At 35.5% G+C, this 26,523-nt stretch overlaps 1 protein-coding gene across 15 annotated transcripts in view; it reads right to left on the bottom strand.

Moving 5' to 3' along the window:
• LOC127847936 (uncharacterized) overlaps window positions 1–26,523 on the bottom strand; it is a 44,278-nt gene that overhangs the window by 6,734 nt on the left and 11,021 nt on the right. For 2 of the 15 annotated variants that reach the window (XM_052380172.1, XM_052380168.1), the window contains exons 4-5: window positions 24,602–24,760; window positions 3,661–3,707 (exon numbers count right to left, since the gene is read on the bottom strand). In XM_052380172.1, coding sequence (XP_052236132.1) covers window positions 3,661–3,707; window positions 24,602–24,760 — 206 coding nt within the window. Of the gene's footprint in view, window positions 1–2,365; window positions 2,616–3,660; window positions 3,708–6,092; window positions 6,278–11,558; window positions 11,809–12,923; window positions 12,971–15,387; window positions 15,547–20,773; window positions 21,024–22,138; window positions 22,186–24,601; window positions 24,761–26,523 lie in introns of those variants that run through there. The other 13 variants (XM_052380179.1, XM_052380180.1, XM_052380181.1 and 10 more) reach the window with 13 other exon arrangements.

Genomic DNA, 26,523 nt, shown 5'->3' with positions numbered 1-26,523 from the left:
AAAAGCGACAAAGAAATAGAATTTTCTTTTGAGATTCTGATTCACAAATTTATAAGAATGGTTGACATTTTAAGTTGAAAAGGACACTATTATACTGGAGACTGCAGCCTGTGCTCGGCTTTTAACCCATTTATGCCTAGTGGACTCTCCCATCCTTCTAAATTGGATCAATTTAGTTCCAAAATTAGGGATGTCTAGTATATTTATTTCTATATATTTAGAATATTTCTTACAGAAATTCCTTTAAGCAAACAGCGCAGACCCTGATGAGACGCCGCATCATGCGGCGTCTCATCTGGGTCTACGCTGTTTGCAAAGGCCTTTTTTTTAGACGATAGGCATAAATGGGTTAAATTGACAGATTGAAGGCCATGTAGTAATTGAGATGTTAAACACGGAGTCTTACTTTCCCTGCAGGACTTAAATTACTGGAACCGCGAGTATTGTTTATTGAAATAGCCTTCTGGGGATACTGAGCTTAATGCATGTGCGTTAAGTGTCATCTAATATTAGCCTGTGCAGTCCGCACAGGCATATCAGGGACAATAGTTTCCGTCTAAATGAGATTTTCGCTAAAATACTTCATTTAAACAAAAAATACTATAAAAGCCTAAATTGTTGTCCCTGATTGGCCTTCTCAGACTGCACAGGCTAATCTGGGACGACACTTTACGCATATTCTTTAAGCCCATTTTTTCCAGAACGAGTCCCAAATAAAGGCTTAATCTTCTCATAGGGTCAACTTCTATCGCTAGCGAGCCCTATGGTCACCGGCTATCGGTCCACGCACAGCTACCCCCTCCCAAACCCCTTAAAATTGACCGTTTGTACATACACAATATTGCTCAATTCATGTGTTTTTTAAGCTGTTTAACGTCACAGAAAATTATGCCGATTCATAATCCCATTTATAGCATAGCGTCTAGAAAAAAGGCCTTGGAAACAGCGTAGACCCAGATGAGACGCCGCATGATGCGGCGTCTCATCAGGGTCTGCGCTGTTTGCTTAAAGGAATTTCTGTAAGAAATATTCTAAATATAGAAATAAGCGTACTAGACATCCCTAATTTTCGAAATAAATTGATACAATTTAGAAGGATGGGAGAGTCCACTTGGCAAAAATGGGTTAAGCTTGTCATGCAGTCTTCATACGGATTTCATGAACTAGGCCATTGCCTTTTTAAAAACATTATGTAGTCCTATCGATTTGTTTTCCTTGTACGTTACAGTTTTCGCTTGAAACAATAGTTGTCGCCCATAATGCCGTTATTATAGAGCTTTTCTCACGAAGGCGTTTATTTATAGAAGCATGAATTACTTTTGTTACTTCGCAGGCTATGAAATGCTAAAAACCCCAAACCCAAAACATTATACGCGTCATCAGGTTTTCTTCAAGGCCAAGCTTGGTCCATAAGAGGACTCACTAGCGCTCGATTGGTAATTGTCGGCTCAGGTACTACTTAACTGTACCCCGGGTACTCTTAAGTATACTTAAATGTACCCCGGTAACGGTAAATATACAAACACGTACCCGAGAATGCTAACGCTAAATTGGTCGTTGTTGGCTATAATTTTTTTTAGTAATTATGTTTATAATTATATCAATATTATGCAAAATAGCCTGCTTATTATCGAAAGTCCTGCTCAAAAAGCATGTTGAGGAAGTGTTTTTTCAAAGAGTATTTTGTTTCGTATTCCGTAGCGCGTTTTACGACATCGGATTTTGGACGGGAATAATACTCGGTTACAGTCTAAATTTGCCGGGTACGTGTTAGTATGTTTTCCGTACCCGGGGTACATTTAAGTAGTACCCGAGCCGACAATGACCAATCGAGCCCCACTAGCAAGCATTGTATCAATCGTAATACATCGGCTATCTCCGGACTATATAAGCAATAAATCGTCTGCTGATCCAGAGTGGCATTACATATTAAAACGGTACGGCTATTTTGACGATTTAAAAACCTGAAAATTATAAAACGTTGCAACGGGAAACGATTGAATAATTTGGAGAGTTCTGTTTTTGTCGTTATATTTTGTGATACTTCGAGGATTGCTTAAATACAGTATAAAATACATTACTGATTGTATGGGCACGGATGGTCGAGTGGTCTAAGCGATAGACTTTTACTCCAGGGTCAGTGGTTCCAGCCCAGTTGAGGGTTACCTTTTTTTGTCTTTAATTGTATTCTTTTTTTACAGGAGCTTTTTAGATCTAATGTTTACATTTATCAATATAAAGCATTTCATGACAAATTTATATACATGACAAAATCTGTGAAAAGGTCCCTTTAATTGACAAAGTCAAGTTCGAATTTCCGAGTCGAAATATTCAACTACATGTATTAGCAAAAATGCAATCTGTCGGCATTTTGTATCGCATTTATTATGGCAATATCGACAAACATACATCACTAAAAACCAAAATATTTCAAGTCAGAATCAAAATAATGTACTTCGAAAGGAAAGTCAGACTCAACCAGGCTTAATGTCAGTCTCAATAAAGGTTACATAAAACTAAATTTTTGGAGTCATAATCGAGTTGAGAATATTACACAACACAATGCGTTATTTTCCACCTCCGTTTCCGTGGCAGGAGAACAGTTGCCTCAAAATCTGGAAAATAAAACACAAGATGATTATTGATACATTATTATACAAGATATATCAATGGTCTTAATAACAATCGCTATAGTACAAGTAGATTATTTACATATTATAATGCAAGAAATATCAACGAGGCAGGATCTTATATACGATTGCTATAACACAAGTTCAATATTTACATATTATAATGCAAGAAATATCAACGAGGCAGGGTCTTATATACGATTACTATAACACAAGTTCATTATTTACATATTATAATGCAATAAATATCAACGAGGCAGGGTCTTAGATACGATTGCTATAACACAAATTCATTATTAACATATTATAATGCAATAAATATCAACGAGGCAGGGTCTTAGATACGAAGACTATAACACAAGTTCATTATTAACATATTATAATGCAATAAATATCAATGAGGCAGGGTCTAATTAACAATTGCTATAATTAGAACGTTCTGATAGTAAAAGCATGAGGACCTGTGTCATTTCTGGTATTCTATACGAATATAAAAGAGGCACTCGAATTTTGTGATCAATATCCATATTATAGTTGTGCATTATTTTTTTACTTGTAAACTGCGAATAGTTTAAATTAACCGATGAAATATGACTATTTATATGTTCCTGGCTACTCTTGAGAAATGTTTAACAATTTTTATTGCATGCTGAGAAAGCTCAACGGTTGAGAGAATAATACTATCGACGCCATTAATGTAATTATTTATATCAATGAAAACGATTGTAAGAAGTAATCTTACTACGGGAAGCGTTGACCATACATTTCTTAAATTAAAAGAAAACGTAAGCATAAAATTCTTGTGAAACTATTTTAGTACATGAACGCTACTAATTTGAATCTTAGTACTTTTTAAATACTTAATCAATTATTTACTATAATAATTTTAAAACACGCACATTTATGTGTAATTATGTAAATCTGGTATTGTTTTTTTTTTATTCTGATGTAAGTCAGAATTGTTGACGACGGGTCAAAGAGACATACAGTCCTACACCGAAAACTGCAGCCACGGTAAAACAATACCTACTGTTGTATAGTAGTGTTCGAATTCGGGCTTCTCCAAAAGACCATCGGCTGAGAATGAGAATAATATAGTGTTCGAAATATATACAAGAAAACACACACACATGAAAATATATTGTGTTTGAAAAACGAACTATACAAACACACACAGGATATTAGATTGTGGTTGATAAACAAGCAAAAAAAAAAACAATTGAAAATATATCGTGTTTGAAAAAAGAAATAAAAAACACAAGTTAAAATATATTGTGTGTTTGAAAAACAAGCAACAAAACACAAGTTAAAATATATTGTTTTTGACAAACAAGCAACAAAAACGACGAAAACGACTTAAAAACAATGAGGAGCCATGTAGGTCTGTCGGGATTCTTAGTATAAACTTCTAAAAAATTCAGCAATCGTAAACGTAGCTTGACGTTTGAGTTACAGAATGGTGTCATAAATAAACTGTGGGGAACCATTCTATACATAGATGGTGACATCACTACTTTATTGTCACCTCTATTCTAAGACGCATCACATTCCCCTGGTTTGGGGAATTGTGCTTCCGCCAAAGTAGGTCTTCGTAGGAATGAAAATGTTAATAATGAAAGAGTGTGTGTTAAAAAAGAAATGTTATTAAATTATGTTTAAATGTGATTTTGAATCTCTATTAAGACTGATATCGATTATCAGAAGCACGATTACATGACCTACATGTACTTTCGCTTTCACTTTTTACTCGCAAAAGAAGTGCTACCCACAATTCCTTTCGCGTTAGTAAACAGGTCAGTAAGACCGGTGTGTACACAATGGTCACCTCTATACTAAGACGCATCACATTCCCCTGGTTTGGTGAATTATTATTCCTCCAAAATAGTTCTGCGTAGGAATGAAAATGTTAATATTGAAAGAAAAATCGTTTTTTAATGTGTGTTTACAACGGAATGTTGTTTAAAGAAATGTTATTTAATTATGTTTAAATGTGATTTTGATTCTCTATTAAGACTGAGAGCGATTATCAGAAGCATGATTTTACTTTTCACTCGTAAAAGAAGTGCTACCCACATTTCCTTTCGCGTTAGTACACAGGTCAGTAAGACCGGTGTGTACACAATGGCGGGGAACGTCTTTTTATACCCGCACAAATACGTCTCGACTCATCAACTGAGAGGATTATTCTCGAATCAGCGATTTTTTTCCTTCTGTATAAAGCACCCGTTAAAGATACTTTCCCGATTGAGTAAAAACTACAAAATTTCCAATTACCGTCTAAAGAATTCCCAAAAGGAACGAGAATTTCGTCATTGTTATCGTTAAAGTGAATTATCTGTAAGTTAACCAATAAAATGCGCTGAACATTGAAAGCCAAAATACATTAAATGAATATTTGAATTGATTTGTGGAATTTATACCAAGCAACAAAAAAGACCCATTATTGCCAATCTGAATATTTCACGACGCACACGATCCAAATGTCAAGGTTTTTTGCGGTATTTTTTCCCAATTTGTACGGTACAGGTACTTTTCCCAAGTGGGCAAAAACATCGCAGTGAATATCTTAAATCGATTCTTCGAATGATCTGGTCGTTTTCCCATGACCTCAAAAAGTGAAAGATACAAAGCACATACCCCGTTCTAACTAGCCTTTTCATCAATACAATGCAACTTAAGCAATCAACATGGGATCGTTATCGGCGAAAGTAATGTCACAAAGACAGTATACCTTTTTTTCTTGGTATGGTTGAAACCGAGAAGAATGTCATTTTATTGATCTGATGAAACATGATCTGATATTGAAGAAAATTCTTTTTATATATCTCAATGCGAAAAGTATTAACATAAAACTATTTACATCTCATGCATGTATAATATGATATGTCTGTATATTTTAATTTTAACGGGTGGCCTTTAATTAAGAAATAAATGATATTGTATTGAATTATATTGTATTGACTTCTATTGTATTGTCTTTTATTGTTTTGTTTTGTCTTGTATTGTATTGTATGAATTGAATTGTCTAGTATAGCGTTACAAAAAGCCAGGGCCTCTTTCCGACATAATATTTACATCATTTTTATGAAACTCTGCGTTCATCATTTGGTCATTTTCGGTAATTACCCAAAAGAAAGTAATGACCTAACGAGAGTCATGATATATCGACTACTTCCGGAAAGCTCCGTATGATTTACTTTAAAAAACCGTCAATCTTGACTATCTCCGGAATCCTCCGTAAGATTTCAATCGTGATACATCGGCTTCTCCGGACTAAATCGTCTGCTGTTTCAGAAAAAATCGTATGTGCCACCGGATTTATTCTTATAACAAGACAGGGTTACCAACAAACATTTTACCACCTACCGTTTTTACATCGTGACGCATCGACTATTTCCGGAATCCTCCGTAAAATATATATTTGTAATAATCGTCCGCTGATCAAGAGTGCATTTAAACGTACCAACCACCATTTTGTCACCACATACCGATTTTATCAATTTTGTGGAACTCTGCGTTCATTTCATCGATGTCCAGACAATCATCATTATCCGGGTCAAAGTGCGAGTACATCTTCTGGTTGATCTCGAAGAATAGCGCCTGCGTCTCCGCGTTGTGATACTCGGCGAAACTCACGCAGGTGTCGTCTGTAACGAGACAAAACCACGTGCCATTAACCACGTGACATTAACAACGTGACATCGAGTAATGATCTATAAATAGAAACTCGGTCTTAACGTTCTGGTACTCGGCGAAACTCACGCAGGTGTCATAAAGAACGAGAGAAAACCACGTGACATTAATAACGTGACATCGAGTGATGATCTATAAATAGAAACTCAGTCTTAACGTTCTGGTACTCGGTAAAACTCACGCAGTTGTCGTCTGCATCGAGAAAAAAATGCATAAGGTTGCTGATACTGATTTGATAACATTGATTTCTTGGATTGATTGATCCGCGACAAATAATATGAGCCGTTCTCTTTGAAAAAGAGGTTAAACGAATGCGCGTAAAGTGTCGTCCAAGATTAGCCTGTGCAGTCCGCACAGCCTAATCAGGGACGACACTTTCAGCATAAACTTGATTTGTGCTAAGAAAAATATTTTCTGTAAACAAAAAATATCATGAAAGCGGATTGTGTCGTCCCTGATTAGCCTGTGCGGACTGCACAGTTTCATCTGGGACGACACTTTACGCACATTCATTTAACACAAATCTATCTCACAGAACATGGCTCATATGTTTGGGGAATGATCATGACATTATTTATACGGCTATTCATTCCTATCCCTGAGTCAAGTAGGGCAGCGTTCAGTTAATGGCATAAGTGTGTGCACTAAGTACTTGTAAACCAACTTATCAAGAAAATCAAAGTACTGACTAGTACGAGTAAAGTATTAACGTTTTTAAACTATTATTAAATCTTTTCCCACAATATGCTGTCCTATTTATAGCTGAGCTTCCTATACCTTTATCAATGATAATCAGCGAGGTATGCCGATTAGAAAAATCGAGCTATCTCAATCGGACTGGCTCGTTCTTTTACATAGGTTGCCATTATGAAGAATTTTGTCATGATATGATAACTTAGACGATGCTTCCCAGCATCGTCAAAAATATGTTGGTAAACTGACCAACTTCATGTTTCTGAAGATTTAAATTGGTGAACTGATCCTCTTCGTCAATCGTGATACATCGGCTATCTCCGGAATCCTCCGTAAGATAGGCAGATCTGAGCAATAAATTGTCTGCTGATCCAGAGTGCGCCTTCGTATTAATGAAATTCTGCGGAAAACGGCGAAAAATAACGAAGAAACAACCCAAAACCGGTGCTGTGTTTTGCGGTGCTTATTAACAACGTTCACCTATGCCATGTTTATATAAGTCGTGTTCTGAGAAAACTGGGCATAATTCATGTGCGTAAAGTGTCGTCCCAGATTAGCCTGTGCAGTCCGCACAGGCTACTCTGGGACGACACTTTCCGTCTAAATTTGTTTGCCCAGTTTTCTCAGAACACGACTAAATTAAAGATGTATTCCGCAAGTGTAACGTATTTATAATACAATTGTAAAACTGATTTACCCGACGTTAGAGCAGAAGGAAATAATTAAAAAAAAGTCAATAATTAATTTCGCATTATTTAAATGAGAATTAATCTTTATTTTTCAACGTATTTTATTCATATATTTATTTTAACAAAACAAATTCGCTTTAATCATGTAAGTTTTAACGTTAACGGGGACAGATCAATCGGTTTAAAACAACAAAGATTCAGTGAACCATTGATAATGCGTGTAAACAGAAAATATGTAACGGGAACATAATAAAAGGTCGGTTTTGACCGCTTTTTACACAATATGGCGAATTTGAAGTTTGCAATTGGAAATAACATTTTGTGTTTTGATATTTGTTATATGGCATGCACAGTTTTGTATCATAAGGGAAGTTTCATATTTAAGTAGTTTTTATTTGATTTATTGTTAAACTGATATAAACAAAAATAAAATAAATTAGATAATATTTAACGCACTAAATCAGGAAATCTTTTAAAATACATCATAACTCTGAATGTGAGTACTCGGATTTTTCTTCAAAATGTAAGATACCACAAGGGAAGTAACTGTTAAAAATAATTCAACAATTAGATAGCAGAGTTGTTTCCCTATTAATCTTTTTTTTATGGAACTTGAAACCAAAATTTTGTTAAGTTTGAATGATGTTTTGTTCATGTACGGTTGAATAGATTTATATGAAAAACTTATAAATCTAATTTGATTAATTGGTATTTTCTGCAAAGTAGATTCATGAACAAATTATCAAGTGTGAATAGATTGAAACCGAGCGCAAAGCTACGTAACAAACCTTACGGACTCCTATCATATCGCATCTTAGGCTGGAATATCAGAGATAGACCACAATCAGTTACGAGTGTTCAATTGTGGTAGATCGCACGACGGTTGAAACATAGCCCAAACCTAAAAGGTCGCCATGGTGTTATGATATGGTGTCCGCCTAGCGACCGGGAGGTCACGTGTTCGATCTCCACTGTGGGAGCGTTCTCCCCCATAGACACCAAGTACTAGTTCTAGGCACAGGAAACGGACTCGATAGCGTTTCAAATAAGTAGTTAGTACTTTATATGCAGTCGGGCTTAAATAAATAGGTTTAAAACTTTAAACTTAACTTGCCTGAAACCTAGCGTTGAAGATCAGCCAAGATTATTTAAAACTCATAAAAGATGCATCATGCTAAAGAACGCTAAACTTCGACTCGTCGGCAATCGAAACCTAAATTGTTCTGAAGAATTCCTGGAAATGGTACCGTATGTGTACGGTGAAATGCATGCGCTCTAACGGGCTCTCTCAAAATCGCTACCCACTTAGCCTTTCTGTATAAAGCATTGTAACAAAAACATAACTTAATTGTCATGGTAAATTGTGTAGTGTCTTCAAACAAAACGTAAATGCGAAACATTTAACAGTGGCTGTGAGTGTATAATGATTCGCTCACTTTTTTTAATGGTGAGATGACGTCATTTAAACGTGCGTGTGAATGCACATCAATTAAAGAGCGACAAATAAATAGAATTTTCTTTTGAGATTCTGATTCACAAATTTATAAGAATGGTTGACATTTTAAGTTGAAAAGGACACTATTATACTGGAGAAAGCAGCCTGTGCTCGGCTTTTAACCCATTTATGCCTAGTGGACTCTCCCATCCTTCTAAATTGGATCAATTTAGTTCCAAAATTAGGGATGTCTAGTATATTTCTTTCTATATATTTAGAATATTTCTTACAGAAATTCCTTTAAGCAAACAGCGCAGACCCCGATGAGACGCCGCATCATGCGGCGTCTCATCTGGGTCTACGCTGTTTGCCAAGGCCTTTTTTCTAGACGCTAGGCATAAATGGGTTAAATTGACAGATTGAAGGCCATGTAGTAATTGAGATGTTAAACGCGGAGTCTTACTTTCCCTGCAGGACTTAAATTACTGGAACCGCGAGTATTGTTTATTGAAATAGCCTTCTGGGGATACTGAGCTTAATGCATGTGCGTTAAGTGTCATCTAATATTAGCCTGTGCAGTCCGCACAGGCATATCAGGGACAATAGTTTCCGTCTAAATGAGTTTTTCGCTAAAATACTTCATTTAAACAAAAAATACCATAAAAGCCTAAATTGTTGTCCCTGATTGGCCTTCTCAGACTGCACAGGCTAATCTGGGACGACACTTTACGCATATTCTTTAAGCCCATTTTTTCCAGAACGAGTCCCAAATAAAGGCTTAATCTTCTCATAGGGTCAACTTCTATCGCTAGCGAGCCCTATGGTCACCGGCTATCGGTCCACGCACAGCTACCCCCTCCCAAACCCCTTAAAATTGACCGTTTGTACATACACAATATTGCTCAATTCATGTGTTTTTTAAGCTGTTTTACGTCACAGAAAATTATGCCGATTCATTAGCCCATTTATGCATAGCGTCTAGAAAAAAGGCCTTGGAAACAGCGTAGACCCAGATGAGACGCCGCATGATGCGGCGTCTCATCAGGGTCTGCGCTGTTTGCTTAAAGGAATTTCTGTAAGAAATATTCTAAATATAGAAATAAGCGTACTAGACATCCCTAATTTGCGAAATAAATTGATACAATTTAGAAGGATGGGAGAGTCCACTTGGCAAAAATGGGTTAAGCTTGTCATGCAGTCTTCATACGGATTTCATGAACTAGGCCATTGCCTTTTTAAAAACATTATGTAGTCCTATCGATTTGTTTTCCTTGTACGTAACAGTTTTCGCTTGAAGCAATAGTTGTCGCCCATAATGCCGTTATTATAGAGCTTTTCTCACGAAGGCGTTTATTTATAGAAGCATGAATTACTTTTGTTACTTCGCAGGCTATGAAATGCTAAAAACCCCAAACCCAAAACATTATACGCTTTATCAGGTTTTCTTCAAGGCCAAGCTTGGTCCATAAAAGGACTCACTAGCGCTCGATTGGTAATTGTCGGCTCAGGTACTACTTAACTGTACCCCGGGTACTCTTAAGTATACTTAAATGTACCCCGGTAACGGTAAATATACAAAGACGTACCCGAGAATGCTAACGCTAAATTGGTCGTTGTTGGCTATTTTTTTTTTATTAATTATGTTTATAATTATATCAATATTATGCAAAATAGCCTGCTTATTATCGAAAGTCCTGCTCAAAAAGCATGTTGAGGAAGTGTTTTTTCAAAGAGTATTTTGTTTCGTATTCCGTAGCGCGTTTTACGACATCGGATTTTGGGCGGGAATAATACTCGGTTACAGTCTAAATTTGCCGGGTACGTGTTAGTATGTTTTCCGTACCCGGGGTACATTTAAGTAGTACCCGAGCCGACAATGACCAATCGAGCCCCACTAGCAAGCATTGTATCAATCGTAATACATCGGCTATCTCCGGACTATATAAGCAATAAATCGTCTGCTGATCCAGAGTGGCATTACATATTAAAACGGTACGGCTATTTTGACGATTTAAAAACCTGAAAATTATAAAACGTTGCAACGGGAAACGATTGAATAATTTGGAGAGTTCTGTTTTTGTCGTTATATTTTGTGATACTTCGAGGATTGCTTAAATACAGTATAAAATACATTACTGATTGTATGGGCACGGATGGTCGAGTGGTCTAAGCGATAGACTTTTACTCCAGGGTCAGTGGTTCCAGCCCAGTTGAGGGTTACCTTTTTTGTCTTTAATTGTATTCTTTTTTTACAGGAGCTTTTAGATCTAATGTTTACATTTATCAATATAAAGCATTTCATGACAAATTTATATACATGACAAAATCTGTGAAAAGGTCCCTTTAATTGACAAAGTCAAGTTCGAATTTCCGAGTCGAAATATTCAACTACATGTATTAGCAAAAATGCAATCTGTCGGCATTTTGTATCGCATTTATTATGGCAATATCGACAAACATACATCACTAAAAACCAAAATATTTCAAGTCAGAATCAAAATAATGTACTTCGAGAGGAAAGTCAGACTCAACCAGGCTTAATGTCAGTCTCAATAAAGGTTACATAAAACTAAATTTTTGGAGTCATAATCGAGTTGAGAATATTACACAATACAATGCGTTATTTTCCACCTCCGTTTCCGTGGCAGGGGAACAGTTGCCTCAAAATCTGGAAAATAAAACACAAGATGATTATTGATACATTATTATACAAGATATATCAATGAAGAAGGGTCTAATTAACAATTGGTCAATTATTTACATATTATAATGCCAGAAACATGAATGAGGCATGGTCTTAATAACAATCGCTATAGTACAAGTAGATTATTTACATATTATAATGCAAGAAATATCAACGAGGCAGGATCTTATATACGATTGCTATAACACAAGTTCATTATTTACATATTATAATGCAATAAATATCAACGAGGCAGGATCTTATATACGATTGCTATAACACAAGTTCATTATTTACATATTATAATGCAATAAATATCAACGAGGCAGGGTCTTTGATACGATTGCTATAACACAAATTCATTATTAACATATTATAATGCAATAAATATCAACGAGGCAGGGTCTTAGATACGATTGCTATAACACAAGTTCATTATTAACATATTATAATGCAATAAATATCAATCAGGCAGGGTCTTATTAACAATTGCTATAATTAGAACGTTCTGCTAGTAATAGCATGAGGACCTGTGCCATTCCTGGTATTCTATACGAATATAAAAGAGGCACTCGAATTTTGTGATCAATATCCATATTATAGTTGTGCATTATTTTTTTACTTGTAAACTGCGAATAGTTTAAATTAACCGATGAAATATAACTATTTATATGTTCCTGGCTACTCTTGAGAAATGTTTAACAATTTTTATTGCATGCTGAGAAAGCTCAACGGTTGAGAGAATAATACTATCGACGCCATTAATGTAATTATTTATATAAATGAAAACGATTGTAAGAAGTAATCTTACTACGGGAAGCGTTGACCATACATTTCTTAAATTAAAAGAAAACGTAAGCATAAAATTCTTGTGAAACTATTTTAGTACATGAACGCTATTAATTTGAATCTTAGTACTTTTTAAATACTTAATCAATTATTTACTATACTAATTTTAAAACACGCACATTTATGTGTAATTATGTAAATCTGGTGTGGTTGTTTTTTTTATTCTGATGTAAGTCAGAATTGTTGACGACGGGTCAAAGAGACATACAGTCCTACACCGAAAACTGCAGCCACGGTAAAACAATACCTACTGTTGTATAGTAGTGTTCGAATTCGGGCTTCTCCAAAAGACCATCGGCTGCGAATGAGAATAATATAGTGTTCGAAATATATACAAGAAAACACACACACATGAAAATATATTGTGTTTGAAAAACGAACAATACAAACACACACAGGATATTAGATTGTGGTTGATAAACAAGCAAAAAAAACAAGTGAAAATATATCTTGTTTGAAAAAAGAAATAAAAAACACAAGTTAAAATATATTGTGTGTTTGAAAAACAAGCAACAAAACACAAGTTAAAATATATTGTTTTTGACAAACAAGCAACAAAAACGACGAAAACGACTTAAAAACAATGAGGAGCCATGTAGGTCTGTCGGGATTCTTAGTATAAACTTCTAAAAAATTCAGCAATCGTAAACGTAGCCTGACGTTTGAGTTACAGAATTGTGTCATAAATAAACTGTGGGGAACCATTCTATACATAGATGGTGACATCACTACTTTATTGTCACCTCTATTCTAAGACGCATCACATTCCCCTGGTTTGGGGAATTATGCTTCCGCCAAAGTAGGACTTCGTAGGAATGAAAATGTTAATAATGAAAGGGTGTGTGTTAAAAAAGAAATGTTATTAAATTATGTTTAAATGTGATTTTGAATCTCTATTAAGACTGATATCGATTATCAGAAGCACGATTACATGACTTACATGTACTTTCGCTTTCACTTTTTACTCGCAAAAGAAGTGCTACCCACAATTCCTTTCGCGTTAGTAAACAGGTCAGTTAGACCGGTGTGTACACAATGGTCACCTCTATACTAAGACGCATCACATTCCCCTGGTTTGGTGAATTATTATTCCTCCAAAATAGTTCTGCGTAGGAATGAAAATGTTAATATTGAAAGAAAAATCGTTTTTTAATGTGTGTTTACAACGGAATGTTGTTTAAAGAAATGTTATTTAATTATGTTTAAATGTGATTTTGATTCTCTATTAAGACTAAGAGCGATTATCAGAAGCATGATTTCACTTTTCACTCGTAAAAGAAGTGCTACCCACAATTCCTTTCGCGTTAGTACACAGGTCAGTAAGACCGGTGTGTACACAATGGCGGGGAACGTCTTTTTATACCCGCACAAATACGTCTCGACTCATCAACTGAGAGGATTATTCTCGAATCAGCGATTTTTTCCTTCTGTATAAAGTACCCGTTAAAGATACTTTCCCGATTGAGTAAAAACTACAAAATTTCCAATTACCGTGTAAAGAATTCCCAAAAGGAACGAGAATTTCGTCATTGTTATCGTTAAAGTGAATTATCTGTAAGTTAACCAATAAAATGCGCTGAACATTGAAAGCCAAAATACATTAAATGAATATTTTAATTGATTTGTGGAATTTATACAAAGCAACAAAAAAGACCCATAATTGCCAATCTGAATATTTCACGACGCACACGATCCAAATGTCAAGGTTTTTTGCGGTATTTTTTCCCAATTTGTACGGTACATGTACTTTTCCCAAGTGGGCAAAAACATCGCAGTGAATATCTTAAATCGATTCTTCGAATGATCTAGTCGTTTTCCCATGACCTCAAAAAGTGAAAGATACAAAGCACATACCCCGTTCTAACTAGCCTTTTCATCAATACAATGCAACTTAAGCAATCAACATGGGATCGTTATCGGCGAAAGTAATGTCACAAAGACAGTATACCTTTTTTCTTGGTATGGTTGAAACCGAGAAGAATGTCATTTTATTGATCTGATGAAACATGATCTGATATTGAAGAAAATTCTTTTTATATATCTCAATGCGAAAAGTATTAACATAAAACTATTTACATCTCATGCATGTATAATATGATATGTCTGTATATTTTAATTTTAACGGGTGGCCTTTAATTAAGAAATAAATGATATTGTATTGAATTATATTGTATTGACTTCTATTGTATTGTCTTTTATTGTTTTGTTTTGTCTTGTATTGTATTGTATTGTATTGTATTGAATTGAATTGTCTTATATAGCGTTACAAAAAGCCAGGGCCTCTTTCCGACATAATATTTACATCATTTTTATGAAACTCTGCGTTCATCATTTGGTCATTTTCGGTAATTACCCAAAAGAAAGTAATGACCTAACGACAGTCATGATATATCGACTACTTCCGGAAAGCTCCGTATGATTTACTTTAAAAAACCGTCAATCTTGACTATCTCCGGAATCCTCCGTAAGATTTCAATCGTGATACATCGGCTTCTCCGGACTAAATCGTCTGCTGATTCAGAAAAAATCGTATGTGCCACCGGATTTATTCTTATAACAAGACAGGGTTACCAACAAACATTTTACCACCTACCGTTTTTACATCGTGACGCATCGACTATTTCCGGAATCCTCCGTAAAATATATATTTGTAATAATCGTCCGCTGATCAAGAGTGCATTTAAACGTACCAACCACCATTTTGTCACCACATACCGTTTTTATCAATTTTGTGGAACTCTGCGTTCATTTCATCGATGTCCAGACAATCATCATTATCCGGGTCAAAGTGCGAGTACATCTTCTGGTTGATCTCGAAGAATAGCGCCTGCGTCTCCGCGTTGTGATACTCGGCGAAACTCACGCAGGTGTCGTCTGTAACGAGACAAAACCACGTGCCATTAACCACGTGACATTAACAACATGACATCGAGTAATGATCTATAAATAGAAACTCGGTCTTAACGTTCTGGTACTCGGCGAAACTCACGCAGGTGTCATAAAGAACGAGAGAAAACCACGTGACATTAATAACGTGACATCGAGTGATGATCTATAAATAGAAACTCAGTCTAAACGTTCTGGTACTCGGTAAAACTCACGCAGTTGTCGTCTGCAACGAGAAAAAAAATGCATAAGGTTGCTGATACTGATTTGATAACATTGATTTCTTGGATTGATTGATCCGCGACAAATAATATGAGCCGTTCTCTTTGAAAAAGAGGTTTAACGAATGCGCGTAAACTTTCAGCATAAACTTGATTTTGCTAAGAAAAATATTTTTGTAAACAAAAAGTATAATGAAAGCGGACTGTGTCGTCCCTGATTAGCCTGTGCGGACTGCACAGTTTCATCTGGGACGACACTTTACGCACAGTCATTTAACACAAATCTATCTCACAGAACATGGCTCATATGTTTGGGGAATGATCATGACATTATTTATACGGCTATTCATTCCTATCCCTGGGTCAAGTAGGGCAGCGTTCAGTTACTGGCATAAGTGTGTACACTAAGTACCTGTTAACCAACTTATCAAGAAAATCAAAGTACTGACTAGTACGAGTAAAGTATTAACGTTTTTAAACTATTATTAAATCTTTTCCCACAATATGCTGTCCTATTTATAGCTGAGCTTCCTATACCTTTATCAATGATAATCAGCGAGGTATGCCGATTAGAAAAATCGAGCTATCTCAATCGGACTGGCTCGTTCTTTTACATAGGATGCCATTGTGAAGAATTTTTTATGATATGATAACTTAGACGATGCTTCCCAGCATCGTCAATAAATATGTTGGTTAACTGACCAACTTCATGTTTCTGAAGATTTAAATTGGTGAACTGATCCTCTTCGTCAATCGTGATACATCGGCTATCTCCGGAATCCTTCGTAAGATAGGCAGATCTGAGCAATAAATTGTCTGCTTATCCAGAGTGCGCCTTCGTATTAATGAAATTCTGCGGAAAACGGCGAAAAATAACGAAGAAACAACCCAAAACCGGTGCTGTGTTTTGCGGTGCTTATTAACAACGTTCACCTATGCCATGTTTATATAAGTCGTGTTCTGAGAAAACTGGGCATAATTCATGTGCGTAAAGTGTCGTCCCAGATTAGCCTGTGCAGTCCGCACAGGCTACTCTGGGACGACACTTTCCGTCTAAATTTGTTTGCCCAGTTTTCTCAGAACACGACTAAATTAAAGATGTATTCCGCAAGTGTAACGTATTTATAATACAATTGTAAAACTGATTTACCCGACGTTAGAGCAGAAGGAAATAATTAAAAAAAAGTCAATAATTAATTTCGCATTATTTAAATGAGAATTAATCTTTATTTTTCAACGTATTTTATTCATATATTTATTTTAACAAAACAAATTCGCTTTAATCATGTAAGTTTTAACGTTAACGGGGACAGATCAATCGGTTTAAAACAACAAAGATTCAGTGAACCATTGATAATGCGTGTAAACAGAAAATATGTAACGGGAACATAATAAAAGGTCGGTTTTGACCGCTTTTTACACAATATGGCGAATTTGAAGTTTGCAATTGGAAATAACATTTTGTGTTTTGATATTTGTTATATGGCATGCACAGTTTTGTATCATAAGGGAAGTTTCATATTTAAGTAGTTTTTATTTGATTTATTGTTAAACTGATATAAACAAAAATAAAATAAATTAGATAATATTTAACGCACTAAATCAGGAAATCTTTTAAAATACATCATAACTCTGAATGTGAGTACTCGGATTTTTCTTCAAAATGTAAGATACCACAAGGGAAGTAACTGTTAAAAATAATTCAACAATTAGATAGCAGAGTTGTTTCCCTATTAATCTTTTTTTTATGGAACTTGAAACCAAAATTTTGTTAAGTTTGAATGATGTTTTGTTCATGTACGGTTGAATAGATTTATATGAAAAACTTATAAATCTAATTTGATTAATTGGTATTTTCTGCAAAGTAGATTCATGAACAAATTATCAAGTGTGAATAGATTGAAACCGAGCGCAAAGCTACGTAACAAACCTTACGGACTCCTATCATATCGCATCTTAGGCTGGAATATCAGAGATAGACCACAATCAGTTACGAGTGTTCAATTGTGGTAGATCGCACGACGGTTGAAACATAGCCCAAACCTAAAAGGTCGCCATGGTGTTATGATATGGTGTCCGCCTAGCGACCGGGAGGTCACGTGTTCGATCTCCACTGTGGGAGCGTTCTCCCCCATAGACACCAAGTACTAGTTCTAGGCACAGGAAACGGACTCGATAGCGTTTCAAATAAGTAGTTAGTACTTTATATGCAGTCGGGCTTAAATAAATAGGTTTAAAACTTTAAACTTAACTTGCCTGAAACCTAGCGTTGAAGATCAGCCAAGATTATTTAAAACTCATAAAAGATGCATCATGCTAAAGAACGCTAAACTTCGACTCGTCGGCAATCGAAACCTAAATTGTTCTGAAGAATTCCTGGAAATGGTACCGTATGTGTACGGTGAAATGCATGCGCTCTAACGGGCTCTCTCAAAATCGCTACCCACTTAGCCTTTCTGTATAAAGCATTGTAACAAAAACATAACTTAATTGTCATGGTAAATTGTGTAGTGTCTTCAAACAAAACGTAAATGCGAAACATTTAACAGTGGCTGTGAGTGTATAATGATTCGCTCACTTTTTTTAATGGTGAGATGACGTCATTTAAACGTGCGTGTGAATGCACATCAATTAAAGAGCGACAAATAAATAGAATTTTCTTTTGAGATTCTGATTCACAAATTTATAAGAATGGTTGACATTTTAAGTTGAAAAGGACACTATTATACTGGAGAAAGCAGCCTGTGCTCGGCTTTTAACCCATTTATGCCTAGTGGACTCTCCCATCCTTCTAAATTGGATCAATTTAGTTCCAAAATTAGGGATGTCTAGTATATTTCTTTCTATATATTTAGAATATTTCTTACAGAAATTCCTTTAAGCAAACAGCGCAGACCCCGATGAGACGCCGCATCATGCGGCGTCTCATCTGGGTCTACGCTGTTTGCCAAGGCCTTTTTTCTAGACGCTAGGCATAAATGGGTTAAATTGACAGATTGAAGGCCATGTAGTAATTGAGATGTTAAACGCGGAGTCTTACTTTCCCTGCAGGACTTAAATTACTGGAACCGCGAGTATTGTTTATTGAAATAGCCTTCTGGGGATACTGAGCTTAATGCATGTGCGTTAAGTGTCATCTAATATTAGCCTGTGCAGTCCGCACAGGCATATCAGGGACAATAGTTTCCGTCTAAATGAGTTTTTCGCTAAAATACTTCATTTAAACAAAAAATACCATAAAAGCCTAAATTGTTGTCCCTGATTGGCCTTCTCAGACTGCACAGGCTAATCTGGGACGACACTTTACGCATATTCTTTAAGCCCATTTTTTCCAGAACGAGTCCCAAATAAAGGCTTAATCTTCTCATAGGGTCAACTTCTATCGCTAGCGAGCCCTATGGTCACCGGCTATCGGTCCACGCACAGCTACCCCCTCCCAAACCCCTTAAAATTGACCGTTTGTACATACACAATATTGCTCAATTCATGTGTTTTTTAAGCTGTTTTACGTCACAGAAAATTATGCCGATTCATTAGCCCATTTATGCATAGCGTCTAGAAAAAAGGCCTTGGAAACAGCGTAGACCCAGATGAGACGCCGCATGATGCGGCGTCTCATCAGGGTCTGCGCTGTTTGCTTAAAGGAATTTCTGTAAGAAATATTCTAAATATAGAAATAAGCGTACTAGACATCCCTAATTTGCGAAATAAATTGATACAATTTAGAAGGATGGGAGAGTCCACTTGGCAAAAATGGGTTAAGCTTGTCATGCAGTCTTCATACGGATTTCATGAACTAGGCCATTGCCTTTTTAAAAACATTATGTAGTCCTATCGATTTGTTTTCCTTGTACGTAACAGTTTTCGCTTGAAGCAATAGTTGTCGCCCATAATGCCGTTATTATAGAGCTTTTCTCACGAAGGCGTTTATTTATAGAAGCATGAATTACTTTTGTTACTTCGCAGGCTATGAAATGCTAAAAACCCCAAACCCAAAACATTATACGCTTTATCAGGTTTTCTTCAAGGCCAAGCTTGGTCCATAAAAGGACTCACTAGCGCTCGATTGGTAATTGTCGGCTCAGGTACTACTTAACTGTACCCCGGGTACTCTTAAGTATACTTAAATGTACCCCGGTAACGGTAAATATACAAAGACGTACCCGAGAATGCTAACGCTAAATTGGTCGTTGTTGGCTATTTTTTTTTATTAATTATGTTTATAATTATATCAATATTATGCAAAATAGCCTGCTTATTATCGAAAGTCCTGCTCAAAAAGCATGTTGAGGAAGTGTTTTTTCAAAGAGTATTTTGTTTCGTATTCCGTAGCGCGTTTTACGACATCGGATTTTGGGCGGGAATAATACTCGGTTACAGTCTAAATTTGCCGGGTACGTGTTAGTATGTTTTCCGTACCCGGGGTACATTTAAGTAGTACCCGAGCCGACAATGACCAATCGAGCCCCACTAGCAAGCATTGTATCAATCGTAATACATCGGCTATCTCCGGACTATATAAGCAATAAATCGTCTGCTGATCCAGAGTGGCATTACATATTAAAACGGTACGGCTATTTTGACGATTTAAAAACCTGAAAATTATAAAACGTTGCAACGGGAAACGATTGAATAATTTGGAGACTTCTGTTTTTGTCGTTATATTTTGTGATACTTCGAGGATTGCTTAAATACAGTATAAAATACATTACTGATTGTATGGGCACGGATGGTCGAGTGGTCTAAGCGATAGACTTTTACTCCAGGGTCAGTGGTTCCAGCCCAGTTGAGGGTTACCTTTTTTGTCTTTAATTGTATTCTTTTTTTACAGGAGCTTTTAGATCTAATGTTTACATTTATCAATATAAAGCATTTCATGACAAATTTATATACATGACAAAATCTGTGAAAAGGTCCCTTTAATTGACAAAGTCAAGTTCGAATTTCCGAGTCGAAATATTCAACTACATGTATTAGCAAAAATGCAATCTGTCGGCATTTTGTATCGCATTTATTATGGCAATATCGACAAACATACATCACTAAAAACCAAAATATTTCAAGTCAGAATCAAAATAATGTACTTCGAGAGGAAAGTCAGACTCAACCAGGCTTAATGTCAGTCTCAATAAAGGTTACATAAAACTAAATTTTTGGAGTCATAATCGAGTTGAGAATATTACACAATACAATGCGTTATTTTCCACCTCCGTTTCCGTGGCAGGGGAACAGTTGCCTCAAAATCTGGAAAATAAAACACAAGATGATTATTGATACATTATTATACAAGATATATCAATGAAGAAGGGTCTAATTAACAATTGGTCAATTATTTACATATTATAATGCCAGAAACATGAATGAGGCATGGTCTTAATAACAATCGCTATAGTACAAGTAGATTATTTACATATTATAATGCAAGAAATATCAACGAGGCAGGATCTTATATACGATTGCTATAACACAAGTTCATTATTTACATATTATAATGCAATAAATATCAACGAGGCAGGATCTTATATACGATTGCTATAACACAAGTTCATTATTTACATATTATAATGCAATAAATATCAACGAGGCAGGGTCTTTGATACGATTGCTATAACACAAATTCATTATTAACATATTATAATGCAATAAATATCAACGAGGCAGGGTCTTAGATACGATTGCTATAACACAAGTTCATTATTAACATATTATAATGCAATAAATATCAATCAGGCAGGGTCTTATTAACAATTGCTATAATTAGAACGTTCTGCTAGTAATAGCATGAGGACCTGTGCCATTCCTGGTATTCTATACGAATATAAAAGAGGCACTCGAATTTTGTGATCAATATCCATATTATAGTTGTGCATTATTTTTTTACTTGTAAACTGCGAATAGTTTAAATTAACCGATGAAATATAACTATTTATATGTTCCTGGCTACTCTTGAGAAATGTTTAACAATTTTTATTGCATGCTGAGAAAGCTCAACGGTTGAGAGAATAATACTATCGACGCCATTAATGTAATTATTTATATAAATGAAAACGATTGTAAGAAGTAATCTTACTACGGGAAGCGTTGACCATACATTTCTTAAATTAAAAGAAAACGTAAGCATAAAATTCTTGTGAAACTATTTTAGTACATGAACGCTATTAATTTGAATCTTAGTACTTTTTAAATACTTAATCAATTATTTACTATACTAATTTTAAAACACGCACATTTATGTGTAATTATGTAAATCTGGTGTGGTTGTTTTTTTTATTCTGATGTAAGTCAGAATTGTTGACGACGGGTCAAAGAGACATACAGTCCTACACCGAAAACTGCAGCCACGGTAAAACAATACCTACTGTTGTATAGTAGTGTTCGAATTCGGGCTTCTCCAAAAGACCATCGGCTGCGAATGAGAATAATATAGTGTTCGAAATATATACAAGAAAACACACACACATGAAAATATATTGTGTTTGAAAAACGAACAATACAAACACACACAGGATATTAGATTGTGGTTGATAAACAAGCAAAAAAAACAAGTGAAAATATATCTTGTTTGAAAAAAGAAATAAAAAACACAAGTTAAAATATATTGTGTGTTTGAAAAACAAGCAACAAAACACAAGTTAAAATATATTGTTTTTGACAAACAAGCAACAAAAACGACGAAAACGACTTAAAAACAATGAGGAGCCATGTAGGTCTGTCGGGATTCTTAGTATAAACTTCTAAAAAATTCAGCAATCGTAAACGTAGCCTGACGTTTGAGTTACAGAATTGTGTCATAAATAAACTGTGGGGAACCATTCTATACATAGATGGTGACATCACTACTTTATTGTCACCTCTATTCTAAGACGCATCACATTCCCCTGGTTTGGGGAATTATGCTTCCGCCAAAGTAGGACTTCGTAGGAATGAAAATGTTAATAATGAAAGGGTGTGTGTTAAAAAAGAAATGTTATTAAATTATGTTTAAATGTGATTTTGAATCTCTATTAAGACTGATATCGATTATCAGAAGCACGATTACATGACTTACATGTACTTTCGCTTTCACTTTTTACTCGCAAAAGAAGTGCTACCCACAATTCCTTTCGCGTTAGTAAACAGGTCAGTTAGACCGGTGTGTACACAATGGTCACCTCTATACTAAGACGCATCACATTCCCCTGGTTTGGTGAATTATTATTCCTCCAAAATAGTTCTGCGTAGGAATGAAAATGTTAATATTGAAAGAAAAATCGTTTTTTAATGTGTGTTTACAACGGAATGTTGTTAAAGAAATGTTATTTAATTATGTTTAAATGTGATTTTGATTCTCTATTAAGACTAAGAGCGATTATCAGAAGCATGATTTCACTTTTCACTCGTAAAAGAAGTGCTACCCACAATTCCTTTCGCGTTAGTACACAGGTCAGTAAGACCGGTGTGTACACAATGGCGGGGAACGTCTTTTTATACCCGCACAAATACGTCTCGACTCATCAACTGAGAGGATTATTCTCGAATCAGCGATTTTTTCCTTCTGTATAAAGTACCCGTTAAAGATACTTTCCCGATTGAGTAAAAACTACAAAATTTCCAATTACCGTGTAAAGAATTCCCAAAAGGAACGAGAATTTCGTCATTGTTATCGTTAAAGTGAATTATCTGTAAGTTAACCAATAAAATGCGCTGAACATTGAAAGCCAAAATACATTAAATGAATATTTTAATTGATTTGTGGAATTTATACAAAGCAACAAAAAAGACCCATAATTGCCAATCTGAATATTTCACGACGCACACGATCCAAATGTCAAGGTTTTTTGCGGTATTTTTTCCCAATTTGTACGGTACATGTACTTTTCCCAAGTGGGCAAAAACATCGCAGTGAATATCTTAAATCGATTCTTCGAATGATCTAGTCGTTTTCCCATGACCTCAAAAAGTGAAAGATACAAAGCACATACCCCGTTCTAACTAGCCTTTTCATCAATACAATGCAACTTAAGCAATCAACATGGGATCGTTATCGGCGAAAGTAATGTCACAAAGACAGTATACCTTTTTTCTTGGTATGGTTGAAACCGAGAAGAATGTCATTTTATTGATCTGATGAAACATGATCTGATATTGAAGAAAATTCTTTTTATATATCTCAATGCGAAAAGTATTAACATAAAACTATTTACATCTCATGCATGTATAATATGATATGTCTGTATATTTTAATTTTAACGGGTGGCCTTTAATTAAGAAATAAATGATATTGTATTGAATTATATTGTATTGACTTCTATTGTATTGTCTTTTATTGTTTTGTTTTGTCTTGTATTGTATTGTATTGTATTGTATTGAATTGAATTGTCTTGTATAGCGTTACAAAAAGCCAGGGCCTCTTTCCGACATAATATTTACATCATTTTTATGAAACTCTGCGTTCATCATTTGGTCATTTTCGGTAATTACCCAAAAGAAAGTAATGACCTAACGACAGTCATGATATATCGACTACTTCCGGAAAGCTCCGTATGATTTACTTTAAAAAACCGTCAATCTTGACTATCTCCGGAATCCTCCGTAAGATTTCAATCGTGATACATCGGCTTCTCCGGACTAAATCGTCTGCTGATTCAGAAAAAATCGTATGTGCCACCGGATTTATTCTTATAACAAGACAGGGTTACCAACAAACAGTTTACCACCTACCGTTTTTACATCGTGACGCATCGACTATTTCCGGAATCCTCCGTAAAATATATATTTGTAATAATCGTCCGCTGATCAAGAGTGCATTTAAACGTACCAACCACCATTTTGTCACCACATACCGTTTTTATCAATTTTGTGGAACTCTGCGTTCATTTCATCGATGTCCAGACAATCATCATTATCCGGGTCAAAGTGCGAGTACATCTTCTGGTTGATCTCGAAGAATAGCGCCTGCGTCTCCGCGTTGTGATACTCGGCGAAACTCACGCAGGTGTCGTCTGTAACGAGACAAAACCACGTGCCATTAACCACGTGACATTAGCAACATGACATCGAGTAATGATCTATAAATAGAAACTCGGTCTTAACGTTCTGGTACTCGGCGAAACTCACGCAGGTGTCATAAAGAACGAGAGAAAACCACGTGACATTAATAACGTGACATCGAGTGATGATCTATAAATAGAAACTCAGTCTAAACGTTCTGGTACTCGGTAAAACTCACGCAGTTGTCGTCTGCAACGAGAAAAAAAATGCATAAGGTTGCTGATACTGATTTGATAACATTGATTTCTTGGATTGATTGATCCGCGACAAATAATATGAGCCGTTCTCTTTGAAAAAGAGGTTTAACGAATGCGCGTAAACTTTCAGCATAAACTTGATTTTGCTAAGAAAAATATTTTTGTAAACAAAAAGTATAATGAAAGCGGACTGTGTCGTCCCTGATTAGCCTGTGCGGACTGCACAGTTTCATCTGGGACGACACTTTACGCACAGTCATTTAACACAAATCTATCTCACAGAACATGGCTCATATGTTTGGGGAATGATCATGACATTATTTATACGGCTATTCATTCCTATCCCTGGGTCAAGTAGGGCAGCGTTCAGTTACTGGCATAAGTGTGTACACTAAGTACCTGTTAACCAACTTATCAAGAAAATCAAAGTACTGACTAGTACGAGTAAAGTATTAACGTTTTTAAACTATTATTAAATCTTTTCCCACAATATGCTGTCCTATTTATAGCTGAGCTTCCTATACCTTTATCAATGATAATCAGCGAGGTATGCCGATTATAAAAATCGAGCTATCTCAATCGGACTGGCTCGTTCTTTTACATAGGATGCCATTGTGAAGAATTTTTTATGATATGATAACTTAGACGATGCTTCCCAGCATCGTCAATAAATATGTTGGTTAACTGACCAACTTCATGTTTCTGAAGATTTAAATTGGTGAACTGATCCTCTTCGTCAATCGTGATACATCGGCTATCTCCGGAATCCTTCGTAAGATAGGCAGATCTGAGCAATAAATTGTCTGCTTATCCAGAGTGCGCCTTCGTATTAATGAAATTCTGCGGAAAACGGCGAAAAATAACGAAGAAATAACCCAAAACCGGTGCTGTGTTTTGCGGTGCTTATTAACAACGTTCACCTATGCCATGTTTATATAAGTCGTGTTCTGAGAAAACTGGGCATAATTCATGTGCGTAAAGTGTCGTCCCAGATTAGCCTGTGCAGTCCGCACAGGCTACTCTGGGACGAAACTTTCTGCCTAAATTTGTTTGCCCAGTTTTCTCAGAACACGACTCAATTAAAGATGTATTCCGCAAGTGTAACGTATTTATAATACAATTGTAAAAATGATTTACCCGACGTTAGAGCAGAAGGAAATAATTAAAAAAAGTCAATAATTAATTTCGCATTCTTTAAATGAGAATTAATCTTTATTTTTCAACGTATTTTATTCATATATTTATTTTAACAAAACAAATTCGCTTTAATCATGTAAGTTCTAACGTTAACGGGGACAGATCAATCGGTTTAAAACAACAAAGATTCAGTGAACCATTGATAATGCGTGTAAACAGAAAATATGTAACGGGAACATAATAAAAGGTCGGTTTTGACCGCTTTTTACACAATATGGCGAATTTGAAGTTTGCATTTGGAAATAACATTTTGTGTTTTGATATTTGTTATATGGCATGCACAGTTTTGTATCATAAGGGAAGTTTCATATTTAAGTAGT

The sequence above is a fragment of the Dreissena polymorpha genome, chromosome 10, assembly GCF_020536995.1.
Source record: "Dreissena polymorpha isolate Duluth1 chromosome 10, UMN_Dpol_1.0, whole genome shotgun sequence".
NCBI classification, from domain to species: domain Eukaryota; kingdom Metazoa; phylum Mollusca; class Bivalvia; order Myida; family Dreissenidae; genus Dreissena; species Dreissena polymorpha.
This window is presented reverse-complemented; position numbering and strand designations above follow the sequence as displayed.